Consider the following 16,756-nt stretch of genomic DNA (forward strand, 5'->3'; position numbering starts at 1 on the left):
AAGATTGAGAAACAGTTTATTCGATGACGTTTAGAAATTTTCATTTTTATTTTACATTTTTATGAACAGAAAGAAAAATTGCAAGTCTTTTTTAACTTATTCTTTAATTTACTATTTGCCAATTTCCTCTTACAGAATTATTCATGTATAATGTGAGAATTTGTCCTGAAAATTGTATTCAATCATCTCTCTTATTGTCTGAGATATTACATATTAAATGTTGAAAAATGTAAAATAAACAAACTCCGGATATTCAACGGAGAAGTTTGAGCACAGAGTAAAGGGACTGGAGCGCAGCGGCTATTTAAAAATGGCGTAAAGCAATTATTTTCTTCCTAACGACCTTGAAATTTCATTCAAATTAAGCCAATACTATGAAATGTTTTTAGGCTAAAAATAATTTTAAAAAAATCTAGTCGTTCTCGGTAGCGTACTTGGTATAGCTCTGTGCTCGAGCTTGCAGGTTCGACCCCGGCCCGGGTCGATGGCATTTAAGTGTGTTTAAATGGAACAGGCTCTTGTCAGTAGATTTACTGGCATGTAAAAGAACTCCTACGGGACAAAATTCCGGCACACCGGCGACGCTGATATAACCTTTACAGTTACGAGCGTCGTTAAATAAACCATAATTTAAATTTTAAAAAAATAATTTTGAGACACATTTGATCATTCCTGGAGGTCCAATTATAAGATAAGCCAATAAATTTTATCTGGAATATGCAAGTCACTAGATTTTATTGCCAAAAGCTGACACGCTAAATCACCTCTAAGCTGGCTGCTACTTGCCCATGTCACTTTTCGAACGGCTCCGTATTAAGTGAAACCTGTTTCCAGGCATACATCCATTCATCCTGAGGAACAAGTAACCAATCGAAACCTTAAAATTGACAGCAATATCTGGGATAATACACATTTTTTAATAAATAGACTCCTTTTGTGAGATACTGATATCAGAATTCAAGGTCTTTGCACTGTCTCATAGTTGCATAAAACTACCATCATACCGGAGTTACGTATTAAGTCAGTCATCAGGAATAGCTAGGGAAGGAGGAACTATCAGTCCTGTTTGATCCGTTACCAAGAGCTTTCTCCAGGACTAGTAGATAACGGATTCAACAGATGGGTTCTCCTTTCCATGTCTTCTCTGATGTATAGACTCAACACTTAGCTCCGAAACGCTGAACATTTCTGCGTAGCCTATTGTGTTCAGTCAACTGTCCGAAGACAAGTCTGAACCTCACAAGTGATACCAAGGTGGCAACACTTATGAGGTAACAACGCTAGGAGATAATGGGGTAGGGTGCATAGCCTATATGCCTTACAAATTATTTACAAATGGCTTTTAAGGAACCCGGAGGTTCACCACCGCCCTCACATAAGACGCCATCGGTCTCTATCCTGAGCAACATCAATTCAGTCCCTACCATCATATCCCATCTCCCTGAAATCCATTTTAATATTATCCTCTCATCTACGTCTCGTCCTCCCCAAAGGTCTTTTTCCCTCAAGTCTTCCAACTAACACTATATACATTTTTGGATTCACCCATACATGCTACATGCCCTGCCCATCTCAAGCGTCTGGCTTTAATGTTCCTAAGATTCCCAGACGCTATGTCCCCGGATATTTCGTCCATTGTTTCGTACGTCCCTTTGATATTCTGCCTACTATATTTTTTCCTTTTTCTGGTATTTTATGTCCACTATTATTTCGTCCACAGTTTAAATATCCATTATGCTATTTTGTCCTCTAAACGTTTGGTCCACATTTTATTGTGTCCTACATTCATCTCTGTTCTCTTTATTAAGTTGTCCATTTTATTGTCTCGTCCAGTACACTGTGTCCAATATTCATGATTGTTCATTTTCATAAATGATTTAAAACAAATATACTATTACTACTATACCACTACCACTACTATAATAATAATAATAATAATAATAATAATAATAATAATAATAATAATAATAATAATAATAGGGCGGCCGGGTAGCTCAGTTGGTAGAGCAGCTGGCTACGGACTGGAAGGTCCGGGGTTCGATCCCAGGATTTTTTCTCGTTGCCAAAACTTTCAGAACGGCCCCGAGGTTTACTCAGCCTCTTATAAAATTGAGTACCGAGTCTTTCCCGGGGGTAAAAGGCGGTCAGAGCGTGGTGCCGACCACACTACCTCATGGAAAGCATGGGGCTCTACCTCCATGCCCCCCAAGTGCCTTCATGGCATGTTACGGGGATACCTTTACCTTATAATAATAATAATAATAATAATAATAATAATAATAATAATAATAATAATAATAATAACAATAATGTGAATGAAAGTGGTAAGTATGATTGTTGTGTACTAGCATGTTCCGCCCTCTTACGCCTGTTATTTTAAATGTTTTCACTTACTTCAAAATTTAATACTATATATTTCCATAGAAATGAACATTATTATGCTGCAAAATAATTAAATACATTTCTTTTTTAAATTGCGAAATACCTTGTTACCCAAAAATGAACAAAATATTCGAGGACAAAATATTTTGTTGGCACAGAAACTAGTGGACAAAAAAAAATTGGTAAAAAATTATGGACACAATAATTCTTGACCGAAATTTTAATGGACAATTTTTTTGGTAGACGAAATGTTTGCTGGACAAATTTCCTTGGGAAAAATAGCTGTGGACAAATTGTCTGATGGACGTACTGCTGTGGACGTATCGCCCTGGAAGCGTTCCTAATTATGTTAGTTGAACAATACAATGCGTGCAGTTCTGCATTGTGTAACTTTCTCCATTCTCCTGTAAAGCCTATATATCACGTAGCAAAAACACAAAAATATTTTACCACGTCGAATACTGTCAAAGTCTTAAATATTTAAATGATTCTGAACCTCTAATGAAACTTTACTGAATTTTATGCTGACATTTACCGATTATAATATAGACTTATTTCAACTTTGGTTATGTTTTATCTTCTAGAAGCAGACAACACACTGGTGATATTTAAATCTTAGAAGAGATGAAGTATCCGGCGTAGCTCTTTGAATACTCGTTTCAGGTAATTCTTCATTCTCGATGACTGATGATTCGTGCCCCATGAATCGGCCTCTTCCACTTTGCTGTCGAATCTCTCAAACGCCGCGGCAGCAAAGCGGAAAAAGACACATCCACAGGCCATCTGATGACTTCGGTCTTCGAATCTTCTTTTCTTTTAAGGTCCGCAGAAGTCGAGTATTCTTTGTTTGTTTAACTAACTTACGTTATCCACTTTTATTGTAATATAACATATACCCTATACAGAGTATTTTCATGGTGATGTTACAAACTTTCAAGATGATGGAGAAGAGCAAAAGCATCAATATGAGATAGAGATAAACAAATCTCATACTAAAGAAGTAGGTCTATATAAATTGCTTATGGGCAACTCTGCGCCTTCAGAGGAGAAGAAGTCTTCGGTAGACTAGTGTTCATTTAGATATAAGTTATGCCACCCACACAAATATTAAAAGTACACCTAATACTGTCTTGTTTGGATGATTTTTCAAGTTCAACAGGTTGCATGCATGAGGCCGGTTCTGATAGGTGGGTCATCCTGCTCCAGCCCTGATAAAGGCAGGTAACATCTTCAGATAAGTAGTACACTCTAATGCATTGATGATTATACAGTATAAACAAATGCTATCTACTATATTCCCTTCCCAATGTACGAGTAGCAGTTGCAATGTATAGTTTTCATGGGTGTGACATTAAAAATATACTCTTCTATTTTGGAGTCGCCCCTGAAATGTAGACTAATTTATGCTGTATTTCTGTTACTCCATATAAAATATTCATTATTCATTACCCGGAAACATTTAGCCAGTAATTCCACTACTCACTTCCCTCCGTCCCACACTGAATACGAAGCTCGCTGACAAACATCTTATTTGTTGTTGTGCTCTGGGAAGAGAGAGAAGTTGTTGTTTACATCTTTATACCATCAATGCACACAGTGCCGAATTTAGGCCTACGCAACCTCTCTCTCTTCTTTTTTTTTTCTTTTCTTTGTTCCCTTTTCATTTTACAGTGAAATTTGTTTTTAAAACATTTGTTAGTAAGTCTTTTCTGAAGTTTATTCTCGAACACCTTGTGGAAGTCGGAAGTCGCATTATAGCGGTCGCGGCGAGAGTAAAAGGAAAGTGAGCAGCTGTATAATAAATTGTAATACCGGTATCACGTTATCACACTATGAAACTGCTTAAATTTAAGTGCTTGTGTAAACAAGAATGTATGTTCGTATTCACACTGCAAATGGGTATATACCCGGTGGCAGTGTAACTAATTACACTCAATAATGACAATTAATAATAAACACAACTAATAAAAACATTAATAATTAATAATAATGATAAATAACAATAATGATAATGATAATAATAATGAGCTTCCTAAATTAAATGAAGCACGATCACTTAAAATAACATTTAAAGTAAATCTAAGTTGTATCTTAACCCTAAGTTCGAACTAAGACCCACGAGTGTGATAGGTTCATACCTGCACAAATACCTTTCGGCACTACACTTATTTCGCTGTTAACCCACTCACTGCACTGATTCTATCCTGATTTGACTAACACTTCAAAACCATTTCACTGTTCAAATACTTTGCACAGCCACTATGAAGTATAGAACTTCATTGACACACACACACGTCACTTACACAATAGAAGACTTCACTGACACTACACACTTCACTGACACAACACACTTCCTCACTGATACAACACTTCAAATAACAAAGTATTAATTACACCCTTTAAATAGTGCGTATAATATACTACCGTCTATTAGTAAAGTACTACCGTCATTTGTTGAAAATCAAATAAGATGTGTGTTTATTTTTATCGCTATGAATAGTAACCACAACTCTCAGTTACATTTCCAATATAATATTGTCAATAATTATATGGTGAGAACCAGACTGTTCCAAGTCCTTTCACTAAGCTTTTATATGTATGTGTAGGGGAGAGTCGGGTAGTATCGGACATCGGGTAATATCGGACTTTGAGTTTCTTTCATCTACCACACGATGATAGTTCCTGATTGACATGGTTACGTTTCTGTGATGTCGCATGTCATTCAGCTACTACCATATGGTGGTAGATGAAATAAACGCACTGTCCGATACTACCCGATGTCCGATACTACCCGACTCTCTATAGGGTGGAAGGTAAGTTAGTAGAGTACATTAATTGTAGAAATATAACGAACAAAAAAGTAGGCCTATAATACCATATTCTGCGTTTTTGCAAGTTTTTTGAAGAAATAATACTTTTATACCGACATTTCGATCGCGAATTTTACGAATACTGTTTAAAATACGGTTTAATTTCTTGTATAACAACGAAGAGAACGTTTATTATGTTCACGTTGCAGCAGTATTTTAATTAGAAAATTCACAGATTTCGAATTAATCGATTGAAGAAACATTGGAAACATTGATTGTCTGATCACGTAAAGAAGGTCTAAAAATCTGGCATCGCTGTCCGGACGGCAGACAGTCTCCCTAGTACTCGCAACTGATCAGCTGTTGTAATGTTTACATTGCATTAGTGTGCAGTTAGACATACAGCGATACAGTTTAGTTTATTTCAAAACTACGAGATGCCAGAATTCACAAATTGTGAGTACTTAGACATAATCCAGGCCGTTGAAGAAATTTGGAACAGTGAAAAACTACTGGCCAGAGTTCGTCATAATTGGACTAGAAGATGTGAAAGCTGCACCCACGCTGATGGTTGACATTTTGAACAATATCTGTAAGATGTGAGTGGAATGTGGTTTACAGATTTTATTACTCTTTATTTCATTATTAACGCCCAGAATTAGTGATTCGTAAAACAACAAACTGTAATGTTAATTACATCTTGTTCACAAAGTTACATCAGTTTTATTTTTTCATTAATTGTAACTGAAACTTCAAGCCTAAGTGTTTTCACTAATTTGGACATAATTTCCTGATTTTCACGTTATTTCTTGTACGTATTTCTTGCTAACATTAAAATTATTACGCCATACTTAGTATTGAAATTGTTAGTGTATTGCATTGTAAGTTGATAATTCTGCATTCATGTTGAACTGCGCCCGGACACGAGCTATTTTGTTCATTCGGGTTATTAATTTACATTTTCTGATATTAAATTACACAAACTAAACAAATAAGAGTTACGTCCCTATCCGGAGTTTACGTAGGTCATTTTTGTGTGAAGATTTATCCCCAGATTAGCTCGCGAAGTATTGCACCGAAGATCAGTACATTTGTTTGCTGCCGTCCTCCCCTCACCTACAGCAAGATACACGGTGAAAGGTATAGTTGACAATATAATCATTGTATATAAGAGTTAATATCGGAAAGGTCTGGAATGCTGGTGAGGTTGAGAATTGTTTAAAATCATACTTAAGTTGTCACAAAGTGGTAAAACATAAGTCTGAAAAGATTTTTTGCATTACAGTTTCAGAATGCCGAAAACGTATAGGCCTATGGCGTAAAATTTTGCTTTTCCTATATTTAACCGTTACATTAATTTATTTATCACATCTATTCCGTACTTTACTTTTCTTGCATGTTGTTTGCCTGGTTTCGGTTCCTGCTGCAATAAACAACAACATTCATTTTCAAAGTTTCGAATGAAAATGACCGCCGAGTGTCGGATAGTATAACCTTGTATACGGCAAATTCCGCGTTCGACATCGGCTGAAACCAAGGGCGCATATGTAAAATATTTCACATCATCAATTTAATTTCTACATCAAGTTTATAATAATCGCACTTGTTATCTGATAAAACTTTTGCCATTTTGCATAATGAATTGAAACCACCGTTTTTTTTTTTGTGCTACTGTGTTCATTTTCGCACACACCTTTTTGCTTATATCACCTTGCAGATCATTACCACATTTGTGACAATTTATCCCCTTCAGGCCTGATGTACATTATATTGTACATTGTTTCTGTTTTTCTTTTTTGGAATATCTTCGATACTTTTAAGGTATGTATTAACGTTTGAAATGGCGTTTTTATGACTAAAATTTTCTTTGTAATAATGTTAGCTGCAAAATCCTAGTACAGAGCATTGTACGCATAAACAGCAATAACTCAGTGAAAGAAATTCCAAAATTGAGTAATTTTAGAAAATATATGGCATTTTGAAGAAATAGAATAATTTTTAATTATTTTTTTATGGAATCAAAAAGTGAAATTGAAGTTTCTGATATATGGTTATGTTAGTCTACTTTCATATGTTGTCTGATAAATATCTTAAAAAGGTTGGTTAAAAAATGTAGATTTTCCTCCAAAACTTTAATACATACCTTAAATATATTGAAAAATTCAATGTGATAGAAATGGAGAATATTACAACATTCCTATATCTGAATTAAAAATAAAATTAAAAATTTTGGGGCCCAGAGGTAAAAATTGTCCCCAAATTTTTATTTTCTGTGAAGACTTGATTTGGGAATTTTGAATCCCCAGAATTATTATGTGACCAGTTTTTTTTCTCCCTATTTTGTTTCATATAAATTCAGGTCTGAAGGGGTTAAGTATGATTTCCAACAATATTATTCTCAACCTCACCAACATTTTAGACTTCTCCGATATTAACGCTTATTATACAATTATTATACTGTCTTGATTTTATAATATGCAATAATCGTATACAAAACACGGAACGTGGTTGCTTAGGCGTGTGTCAAATTCGCTTCCGCTGCCTGTACTTGAAACACGTGTACTACATTCTGTCCGGCGTCGTGTGTTCACCTCAGACTAATACAAATATACCGATGTCACGGCCTTAATAATGGCGTAAATATGCAACAGTCATCTTGCGCATACAAATCCGGGCTCTAATTATAACGCATTACAACTACTTTCACATGCAGCAAGCTACACAATCTGTTGTACTCACCTCTCGCCTTTAGAGCCGATGTCTTGCTCCACATCCACATGCCGGGACCCGATCTGAAACACAGCAGTGATACGTATAATAGTTCTCTGTGTACATCACAGCTCTGAGGCAATTAATGGATGTAAATATTATGTACGTTTGAGTGAAGCCATGCGCCAAACACTTTGAAAGCTTCTCCGTTCTCCCTTTCCACGAAATGGGGCAGCATCGGCTGAAATGTTCATTGTTTACACACGCGGAGGAATCTGTTTATACTACACGCGTTTCGTAATCACTTCCTGAGTCAGAACTGCAGTAGATCAAATTAATATAAAGTTCTTGAAGAGTCGGCAGAAAATGCGCGTTTGAGGGGAGGAGGCTCTCTATGTGCGAGGCACTCTAGTTTATTTTCCCTATATCTACGCCTGATATTTTACACGGAAATCCTGGCGTGACGGTTCCTATTTTAGCCATGCTCGGTATCACATCATATCCTACGCTCCTCGAAGAAACTGTTGCCAACATGATTCCTTTCCGTGTGCCCTCGATTCCTTCACTTGAGTTTTTCTAGTGAAAAGATGGCGCAACCTCATGGTAGCGTACTGCGTATTTATTCAGTGAGGGATAACTACAGTAACCCCGACGCATATTAATCTGATGGACGTTTGGGTAGAGTTCAGTATCCGTGTACACTCAAGAGAGACTTACAGCAGTGATTTATTATTATTATTATTATTATTATTATTATTATTATTATTATTATTATTATTATTATCATCCTTAAGGGTAGAGCGACCCCAGTGCTAGGTTAATCTGAATGTAATATTAAGCTAACCCCCCAGCTAACAAGCAAACATTCTGATGGGGCAGATAAAAAAGTTATTTTTTTCTTCCACCATGTTAATAATGTCAAAAGAAGTGCTTATACAAATTTTGGCCACTCGACTACAATTAGGAGGCCGTCCGAAAGTAATTTTCCCTGGGGCTGTTTATGGATAAAAAAGACAATTGCATGGAAAGATTTATTGAAACAGATATCGCAATTGTTGCGTTATTTGTCAACATATCCCCCACTGGAACTGAGACATGTCATACCTTGAGATCAACTTTTGTATCCTTGTGTTGTAGAACTCAGCCGCCTGGGATCGGAACCAGCGTTTGACATCCGTCTATACCCTTCTGTCGATTCCCATGATATAACAAATGTCTCAGTTCCGGTGAAAATATGTTGAAAAATAGCTCAACAATTTCTGTGTCTGTTCCAATAAATTTTTCTAATGAAATAGTGTTTTCTTTCTGTTAGCGGCCACTGGCGAACTTTTTTTTTTTACGGCCCTCGTAATTGCGGCCGAGTGACCAAAATTTGTACAAGCACTTGTTTGGACATTATTAACATGGTGGAAGAAAAAAAAATAACTTGTTTATCTGCTCCCATGAGAATGTTTGCTTGTAAGACCACAGGCGTGGCTCAGACGGTAGCGTGCTTGCTTGCTGATTCGGGACTGTGCTCAGGAGTGGATTCGTTTCCCGCTTGAATTGATTACCTGTTGATTTTTTCCGAGGATTTTTCCAACTGTAATGCGAATGTTCTGTAATCCATGGCGAATTCTCAGTACCATCTCACTATCACCAATTCCATCAACGCCAAATAATCCAGTAGTTCATGCAAAGTCGTTAAATAAAGTGCATAGATTGTTTTATGCTACATATATTTAAGTAGAACTACATGTTCTCTTTCCCTTCCTCTTGTTCTCATTGTATTCAACCTGTTCTTCCTTATCGTCCCCGTCTCCTTATATTCCTTTTGTCCTTGTATTCCTCTTATTCTCCTTGTATTCGCTTTATCCTCATTGTATTTCTCTTTTCCTCCTTGTATTATCCTAGTCGTCCTAGTTTTCTCCTTGTTTTCCTTCAATTTCTCTTATTTTTATCTCCCCCTTGTTCTCCTTGTATTGTTTTTGCTTTCTTTGTAGTGCCTTGTATCCATGTATTCCTCATGTTTTCCGTCTCTGCCCCTTGTTCTGCTAGTATTCTTCTTGTTCTTGGTGTATTCCCCTAGTTCTCTTTGTCTTTCCTTTGTCCTTATATTCCCCTTCTTCTCGTCTTACCCTCATCTTGTATTTTCCTTCTCCTCCTCATATTTTCTTGTTCTCCTTATCTTCCATTTATTCGCTTTGTCTTCGCCCTGTTTTCTCTTTGTTCTTGTCCTCCTCTTGTTCTCCTCGTCTTCCCCTCGTTCTCATTGTATGCCCTTTTTTGTATTTTCCTCATTCTCGTTTTTTCTCCTTCTCCTTGTAGCGACGACGGGATTTGATTTTTATGTGACCCCCCCGCTTGTACTAGTGAGAAGAAAATATGTAGTTTTACGTCAGAAACTACAGCTAGGCTCATTCTCACCCACACCAGCTGACTGTGCTAAAGTCCGCTGTGTAACCAGGTTTCATGTAGAGAACCTCACATGTTCCTAGGAGAATCCCCTCCGCACTTCACCAACAAATGATCGGATAAAATGTTAGTAATATGATAATTGAAGGGGTAGCGGCCAGAATGAACTTCATGTCTATCATGGGGAAACGGGAGAACCCGAAGTGAAACCATAACTCTGACCTTGTCCGCCACAAGTGTCACTATAGATACTTTCAATGAAAAATTCCAGATCTATCCGGAATTCGAACAGGAGAGTCTGCGTGACAAACTGTTGGTCTAGACCAGGCAGTCACGGCAGGGACATATTAAGTGTAAAGGTGTGAAAACTTTTTTGGGATATTGCATTATGAAACAACCAAGTATTTAGATAGAATAGTTGAGTGGAATTTCTACTGTCACGAGTCATGAGAGATAACATCGTGCGCGATATTGCCTAAACATTCTGAACTCGCGACATGACCACAGATGTTAAAGCATGTATAAATAAACTTAACAAAGAGAAAAAATATGCACAGTGAGGTCAACATAAAAAATTATCTCCGTACACAATCCATTCTATATTGGCATTAATTTGGAGTGACTTATTAAATGATGCATTATGAATACACTATTTTCGCATCCCGCAGATGAATTGTGTTCAAAATTTATACTGAATCTATTTGAATACTGGATACCTTATGGATGATACATGAAAAAATCTTGCCCTTGAATAAATAGAGCCTAAATGATCGACTCCTTACTGCGCAGAATTTTGTAATGAGAAAGTATTTGCCATTTCACATGAATGAACAAAAATTTAGAACCATGCGCTTTAAAAGAATTTAATAAAAAGACTATCTGTCCTTCAATAGCCTAAGGGTGACCACAAGGATCAGAAAACAAATACGTATATAAAAGTTTACAATGAAACAATGAAAATAATACAATAAATTTCAAAAGAAAATTAAAGTGAAGGTGAAATTATATTACTTGAAATAGATATGAAATTGCAAAATTTGAATTGAAGCCTTTAGAACTTCTTTAAGGATTTTCTCAGTGTTGTAAAATATGAATTCCATTGATTTTAAAAGGTTATAGGTGTATTTGGAGATGGTACCATGAACTCCAAAAAGAAGTCCGTGTATACTGACCAACGATTAGCCATGATTTTATATTGCTTGCTAAAATAAAGAATGCAAGGTTCATAGATCAGTCTCTTCTCAACATCAGTAAGTTTTGATTGCTGTGCATCGCTTTCAAACATGATAATCGGGTCTAATATTATCACAGTCTAGTATGTATACAGTCACAAAGCAAAATACGTATTAAATATACATCCATAGATAGTTGCTAGCCACTAGGATCGCTAATATCGCCTCATTACAGACAATGAGAAATAGTACCGGCACAGTCAATTGTTCCTAGCACCCTCACAACTCAAGCTTCGTGATTGTATATACTAGACTGTGGTATTATTCCTGTGATATTTTTTTCTATTAATGACAACAATATTTGCTCTTGTTGAATCAAAGATACAAAAGTTTAGAAATTTAAACATCTATTACAGTGGAATGGTCACTGATTTAAAGTTAACATATGCCATGCAGGAAGAAAAATAAGAGGAAGCGAAATCTTGTAAGCTATAGAAAATATATGATTTCCACCTACTTCTATTTTCAACATACGCGGAGGATTCTGCTCTTTGTTATTCGACACGCTCTAAAAGTAGCATAATGGGAACACGGTATAAAAAGTACAAAAGAACAAAAGCGCTTTATTTCTTGAGTACGTCTAAGGACAATTCAAAGAAGATAATTTTCTCCCTCTACAATGCTAGAGTCTCATGACTATCACAGTTTCCAGACGATTTACTTAATGTTTTCTCGCAAAGGGTGTATATGAAAGAAGATACAATACCATTTCTTAAACCGCAATTCTTGTCATAAGCAATTTGAGTATAATTCATATTGAAAATAACATTATTTCACACTTTATAATCGGGTCTTCTGTTGTGGTTCTAGTTATATTTTTAGTTACAAATACAACGGCCTCAGGTTCAATTTACATCATGGAAATGAACATTTACCTCCAATGCATTAGTTGTCCTGTTTTATTCTTCTATACAGGGTGATTCACTGTCACTTATGGAGCTTATTTCCGAAGACGTTCTGAGCAAAAAAAAAACATATAAACATGTGTCCTAATCTCAATATTTTTAGAGTTACAATAATTTGACATTTTTAATAAAATACCCTTTTTTCTTTAATTTTAAGGGTAAAAGAATATTACAAATAGAGAATGAACTATTCAGAAGTATCATTTCTTTAATTGGCTAGTATTCTGAAGCTAAAAATGTGTTGTTAATTGTTTTGTACAGATTTTGTTTTTAAATTTTAAACTAAAAATTACATTATTTTTACGCACCTATCACAAAAATTGTTACAAATCATACGACTTTAGGAACTTGATTCTTTACAGTTTAATTCTGCAGTGCTTGGGAAAAGTGACATACGAGTAAGTCAGTTTTCACAAACCGTTTTTGATAATTTATTGACAACTTACACTGGTTTATGTCGATTTGATTTTTTTCTGTATGAATTATTGTAATGGGAGGAATACCTATGTATTTTTTTTCCAAGCGAACAGATGTTCCGTAAGTTGTCAATAAATTATCAAAAAAGGTTTGTGGAAACTGACTTATGTCACTTTTCCCGAGCACTACAGAATTATGCATCCTAATGTACAGTCTTGAAGAATTCACAAGAGTGGCATGATTTGTAACAATTGTGATAAATGCGTAAGAAAAATGCAATTTTGTAGTTAAAAATAAAAAAAAGAAATTCTGTATGAAGTAACTACGGAATTCAGAACACATTTTTAGCTTCAGAATACTAGCTAATTAAAGAAACGATACTCCTGATTAGTTAAATCTTTATCTGTAATATTATTTTACCCTTAAAACTAAAGAATAATGGTATTTTAATAAGAACTTCAAATTAGTGTAACTCTGAAAATATTGAGATAGGGACACATGTTTATATGACATTTTTTATTCATAATGTCTTCGGAAATAGGCTCCGTAAGTGGCGGTAAACCCTTGTGAATCACCCTATATGTGTGAAGTTGGTTCCTAATCGTTATGTGATGAGGACAGAACACGTTCAAAGAGCTCAACCCTGAAAACTGATGAAGAGGAAGTTAAATTTGGTCAAATGATTGGTAATAAAATTACTGCGAGAGTTCCTGTGCGATATAATTCCCATGCTTACAAATTTAGTCATTCCATAGTCTAGCCGTTAGATTTAAGCTACTTACGTCTCACGGGAAATACATTTTCCTAAATTACATTATTTTGCTTTCAGATTCTGACATAACGAAATACTTCATTAACATTTAAATTATCGTTTTCAAAAGTCCTTTTTTTTTGTCCGTATATAAGGTGTAGTCCACACCTGGGGAGTAACGGTTAGCGCGTCTGGCCGCGAAACCAGGTGGCCCGGGTTCGATTCCCGGTCGGGATAAGTTACCTGGTTGAGGTTTTTTCCAAGGGTTTCCCTCAACCCAATATGAGCAAATGCTGGGTAACTTTCGGTGCTGGACCCCGGACTCATTTCACCGGCATTATCACCTTCATCTCATTCAGACGCTAAAATAACCTAAGCTGTTGATAAAGTATTGTAAAATAACCTACTAAAATAAAAAATATAAGGTGTAATATACTCGTATGAGAAAGGCGAATTGCCTGAAGATTTTACGGAGACAGTGTTGATTCCAATACCGAAGAAAAATAATGCCAAGAACTGTAAGAAGTTCAGGTCTGTCAGTCTAATATCACACTCGGCGAAGATTCTCTTGCGAATTCTGAATCGACGTTTATATTCTAAGATGGAAAAACAGTTGGAAGAAGAGCAGTTTGCCTTCAGGGAGGGAAAAGGTAGGAGAGATGCATTTGGACTGCTACGGACAATCGGCGAAAGGTACCTAGAGAAGAATAAAGAAGTGTATGAAGTATTTGTGGACCAAAAAAAGGCTTTTGACATAGTGGATTGGAATAAACTGATGTGGATCCTAAAGAAAATTGGTGTGGATTGGAAAGGGAGAAGATTGTTCATTAATCTTTATATGAAACAATGAGTCAAAGTCTGGATAGGAGTAGAAATGTCAGAAGGAATTGAAATTGGGAGAGGAGTACGTCAAGGAGTCCTTCGTCACCGACCGTGTTCAACATCTACTTGGAGGATTTAGTAAGTAACTGTTTTCAGAACATGGGAGGAGTGATAGTAGGGAGAAGAAGAATAAAATACATAAGATTTGCTACTGATATGGCGTTGTTAGCAGAAGAAGAAATGGTACTAAAGGATATGTCACTAAATGATAGCTGTGGGCAGTATGGGATGAAGATAACTGCAAATAAGACGAAGAGCATGGTCATAGGAAGAAAAATACAGAAGATAAACTTGCGAATTCTAAATGAGGCAATAGAGCAAGTGGACAGCTTCAAATACTTGGGGTGTACTATAAGCATTAACATGAGCTGCTGCCAGGAAGTCAAAAGGAGGATGGCAATGGCCAAGGAAGCTTTTAATAGAAAAAAGAGCATTTTCTGCGAACCTCTGGAAAAAGAACTAAGGAAGAGACTAGTGAAGTGCTTTGTACGGAGTGTGACATTGTATGGAGCAGAAACATGGACATTAAGACGAAGTGAAGAAAAGCGAATAGAAGATTTGAAATGTGGATATGGAGAAGAATGGAACGTGTGAAGTGGACAGAAAGAGTAAGAAATGAAGCTGTGTTGGAAAGAGTGGGTGAAGAAAGAATGATGCTGAAACTGATCAGAAAGAGGAAAAGGAATTGGTTGGGTCACTGGCTGAGAAGAAACTGCCTACTGAAATATGCACTGGAAGTAATGGTGAAAGGGAGAAGAGTTCGGGATAGAAGAAGATATTAGATAATAGACGACATTAAGATATGTGGATCATATGCGGAGACTAAAAGGAAGGCAGAAAATAGGAAACATTGGAAAATGCTGTGTTTATATATATTTGTCGTTAAGCACTTACTTCCGATGAGATGGCACTTCACATGTTTTGTATACAGTTCCATCCCTCCTTATTACATAGCAAATTTATGCAAGTCATAATTTACTTCCTTCTCGCTTAAATGCTGGGTTTGCAGTGAAAAACCTGTCCATGGGCAGAACACTTATGTATGTATTAGAATTTCATATCTCCAACCAGTAAAACAACGTTGGAAATTACGAAAGTAATATATGATTTTCGGCTTGCGACAGTATTTTACAAGGGGTGCGATATGGTTCATATGCGGAGACTAAGAGAAAAGCGCAAAATAGGGAACACTGGAGAATGCTGGGTTTTCAGTGAAAGACCTGCGCTTGAGCAGAACACTATGAGTGAATGAGTAAATTATTCTTAAAATTAGCTCCACTTACGTTAACCGAATACAAGCAATTGCGCATATACTTACTTACTTACAAATGGCTTTTAAGGAACCCGAAGGTTCATTGCCGCCCTCACATAAGCCCGCCATCGGTCCCTATCCTGTGCAAGATTAATCCAGTCTCTATCATCATACCCCACCTCCCTCAAATCCATTTTAATATTATCCTCCCATCTACGTCTCGGCCTCCCTAAAGGTCTTTTTCCCTCCGGTCTCCCAACTAACACTCTATATGCATTTCTGGATTCGCCCATACGTGCTACATGCCCTGCCCATCTCAAACGTCTGGATTTCAAGTTCCTAATTATGTCAGGTGAAGAATACAATGCGTGCAGTTCTGTGTTGTGTAACTTTCTCCATTCCCCTGTAACTTCATCCCGCTTAGCCCCAAATATTTTCCTAAGCACCTTATTCTCAAACACCCTTAACCTATGTTCCTCTCTCAGAGTGAGAGTCCAAGTTTCACAGCCATATAGAAGAACCGGTAATATAACTGTTTTATAATTGAAATTAAATATTAAACTCCAACTTGGAATAATAATTCTAACTATTGGTTTAGTTGTCCCGCGCCGTAGCGTCGTGGTCTAAGGCATCCTGCCTAGGACTCGCGTTACGGAATGCGCGCTGGTTCGAGTCCTCATGAGGGAAGAAATTTTGTCATGAAATTTCGGCCAGTGTATGGGACCGGTGCCCAACCAGCATCGTGATTCACTTGGGGAGCTACGATAGGTAGCGAAATCTGGTTGCGAATGCCAGCTATAACGGCTGGGGGCATCATCGTGCTAACCACACGATACCTCCATTCTGGTTGGATGATCGTCAACCTCTGCTTCGGTATGTGGGCTTGAGGCCAGCAGCCGGCTGGTCGGTCTAGGCCCTTCAAGGGTTGTAGCGCCCCGGATTATTATTATTATTATTATTATTATTATTATTATTATTATTATTATTATTATTATTATTATTATTATTATTATTATTATTGG

General features: G+C 36.6%; 1 protein-coding gene across 1 annotated transcript in view; it reads right to left on the reverse strand.

Moving 5' to 3' along the window:
* The window catches only part of LOC138713311 (uncharacterized), a 157,571-nt gene that overhangs the window by 92,990 nt on the left and 47,825 nt on the right, over positions 1 to 16,756 (reverse strand). Inside the window, exon 3 of the mRNA XM_069845296.1 lies at positions 7,932 to 7,984. Coding sequence (XP_069701397.1) covers positions 7,932 to 7,984 — 53 coding nt within the window. The remainder of the gene's footprint in view (positions 1 to 7,931; positions 7,985 to 16,756) is intronic.

The sequence above is a fragment of the Periplaneta americana genome, chromosome 14 (assembly GCF_040183065.1).
Source record: "Periplaneta americana isolate PAMFEO1 chromosome 14, P.americana_PAMFEO1_priV1, whole genome shotgun sequence".
Taxonomy (NCBI): domain Eukaryota; kingdom Metazoa; phylum Arthropoda; class Insecta; order Blattodea; family Blattidae; genus Periplaneta; species Periplaneta americana.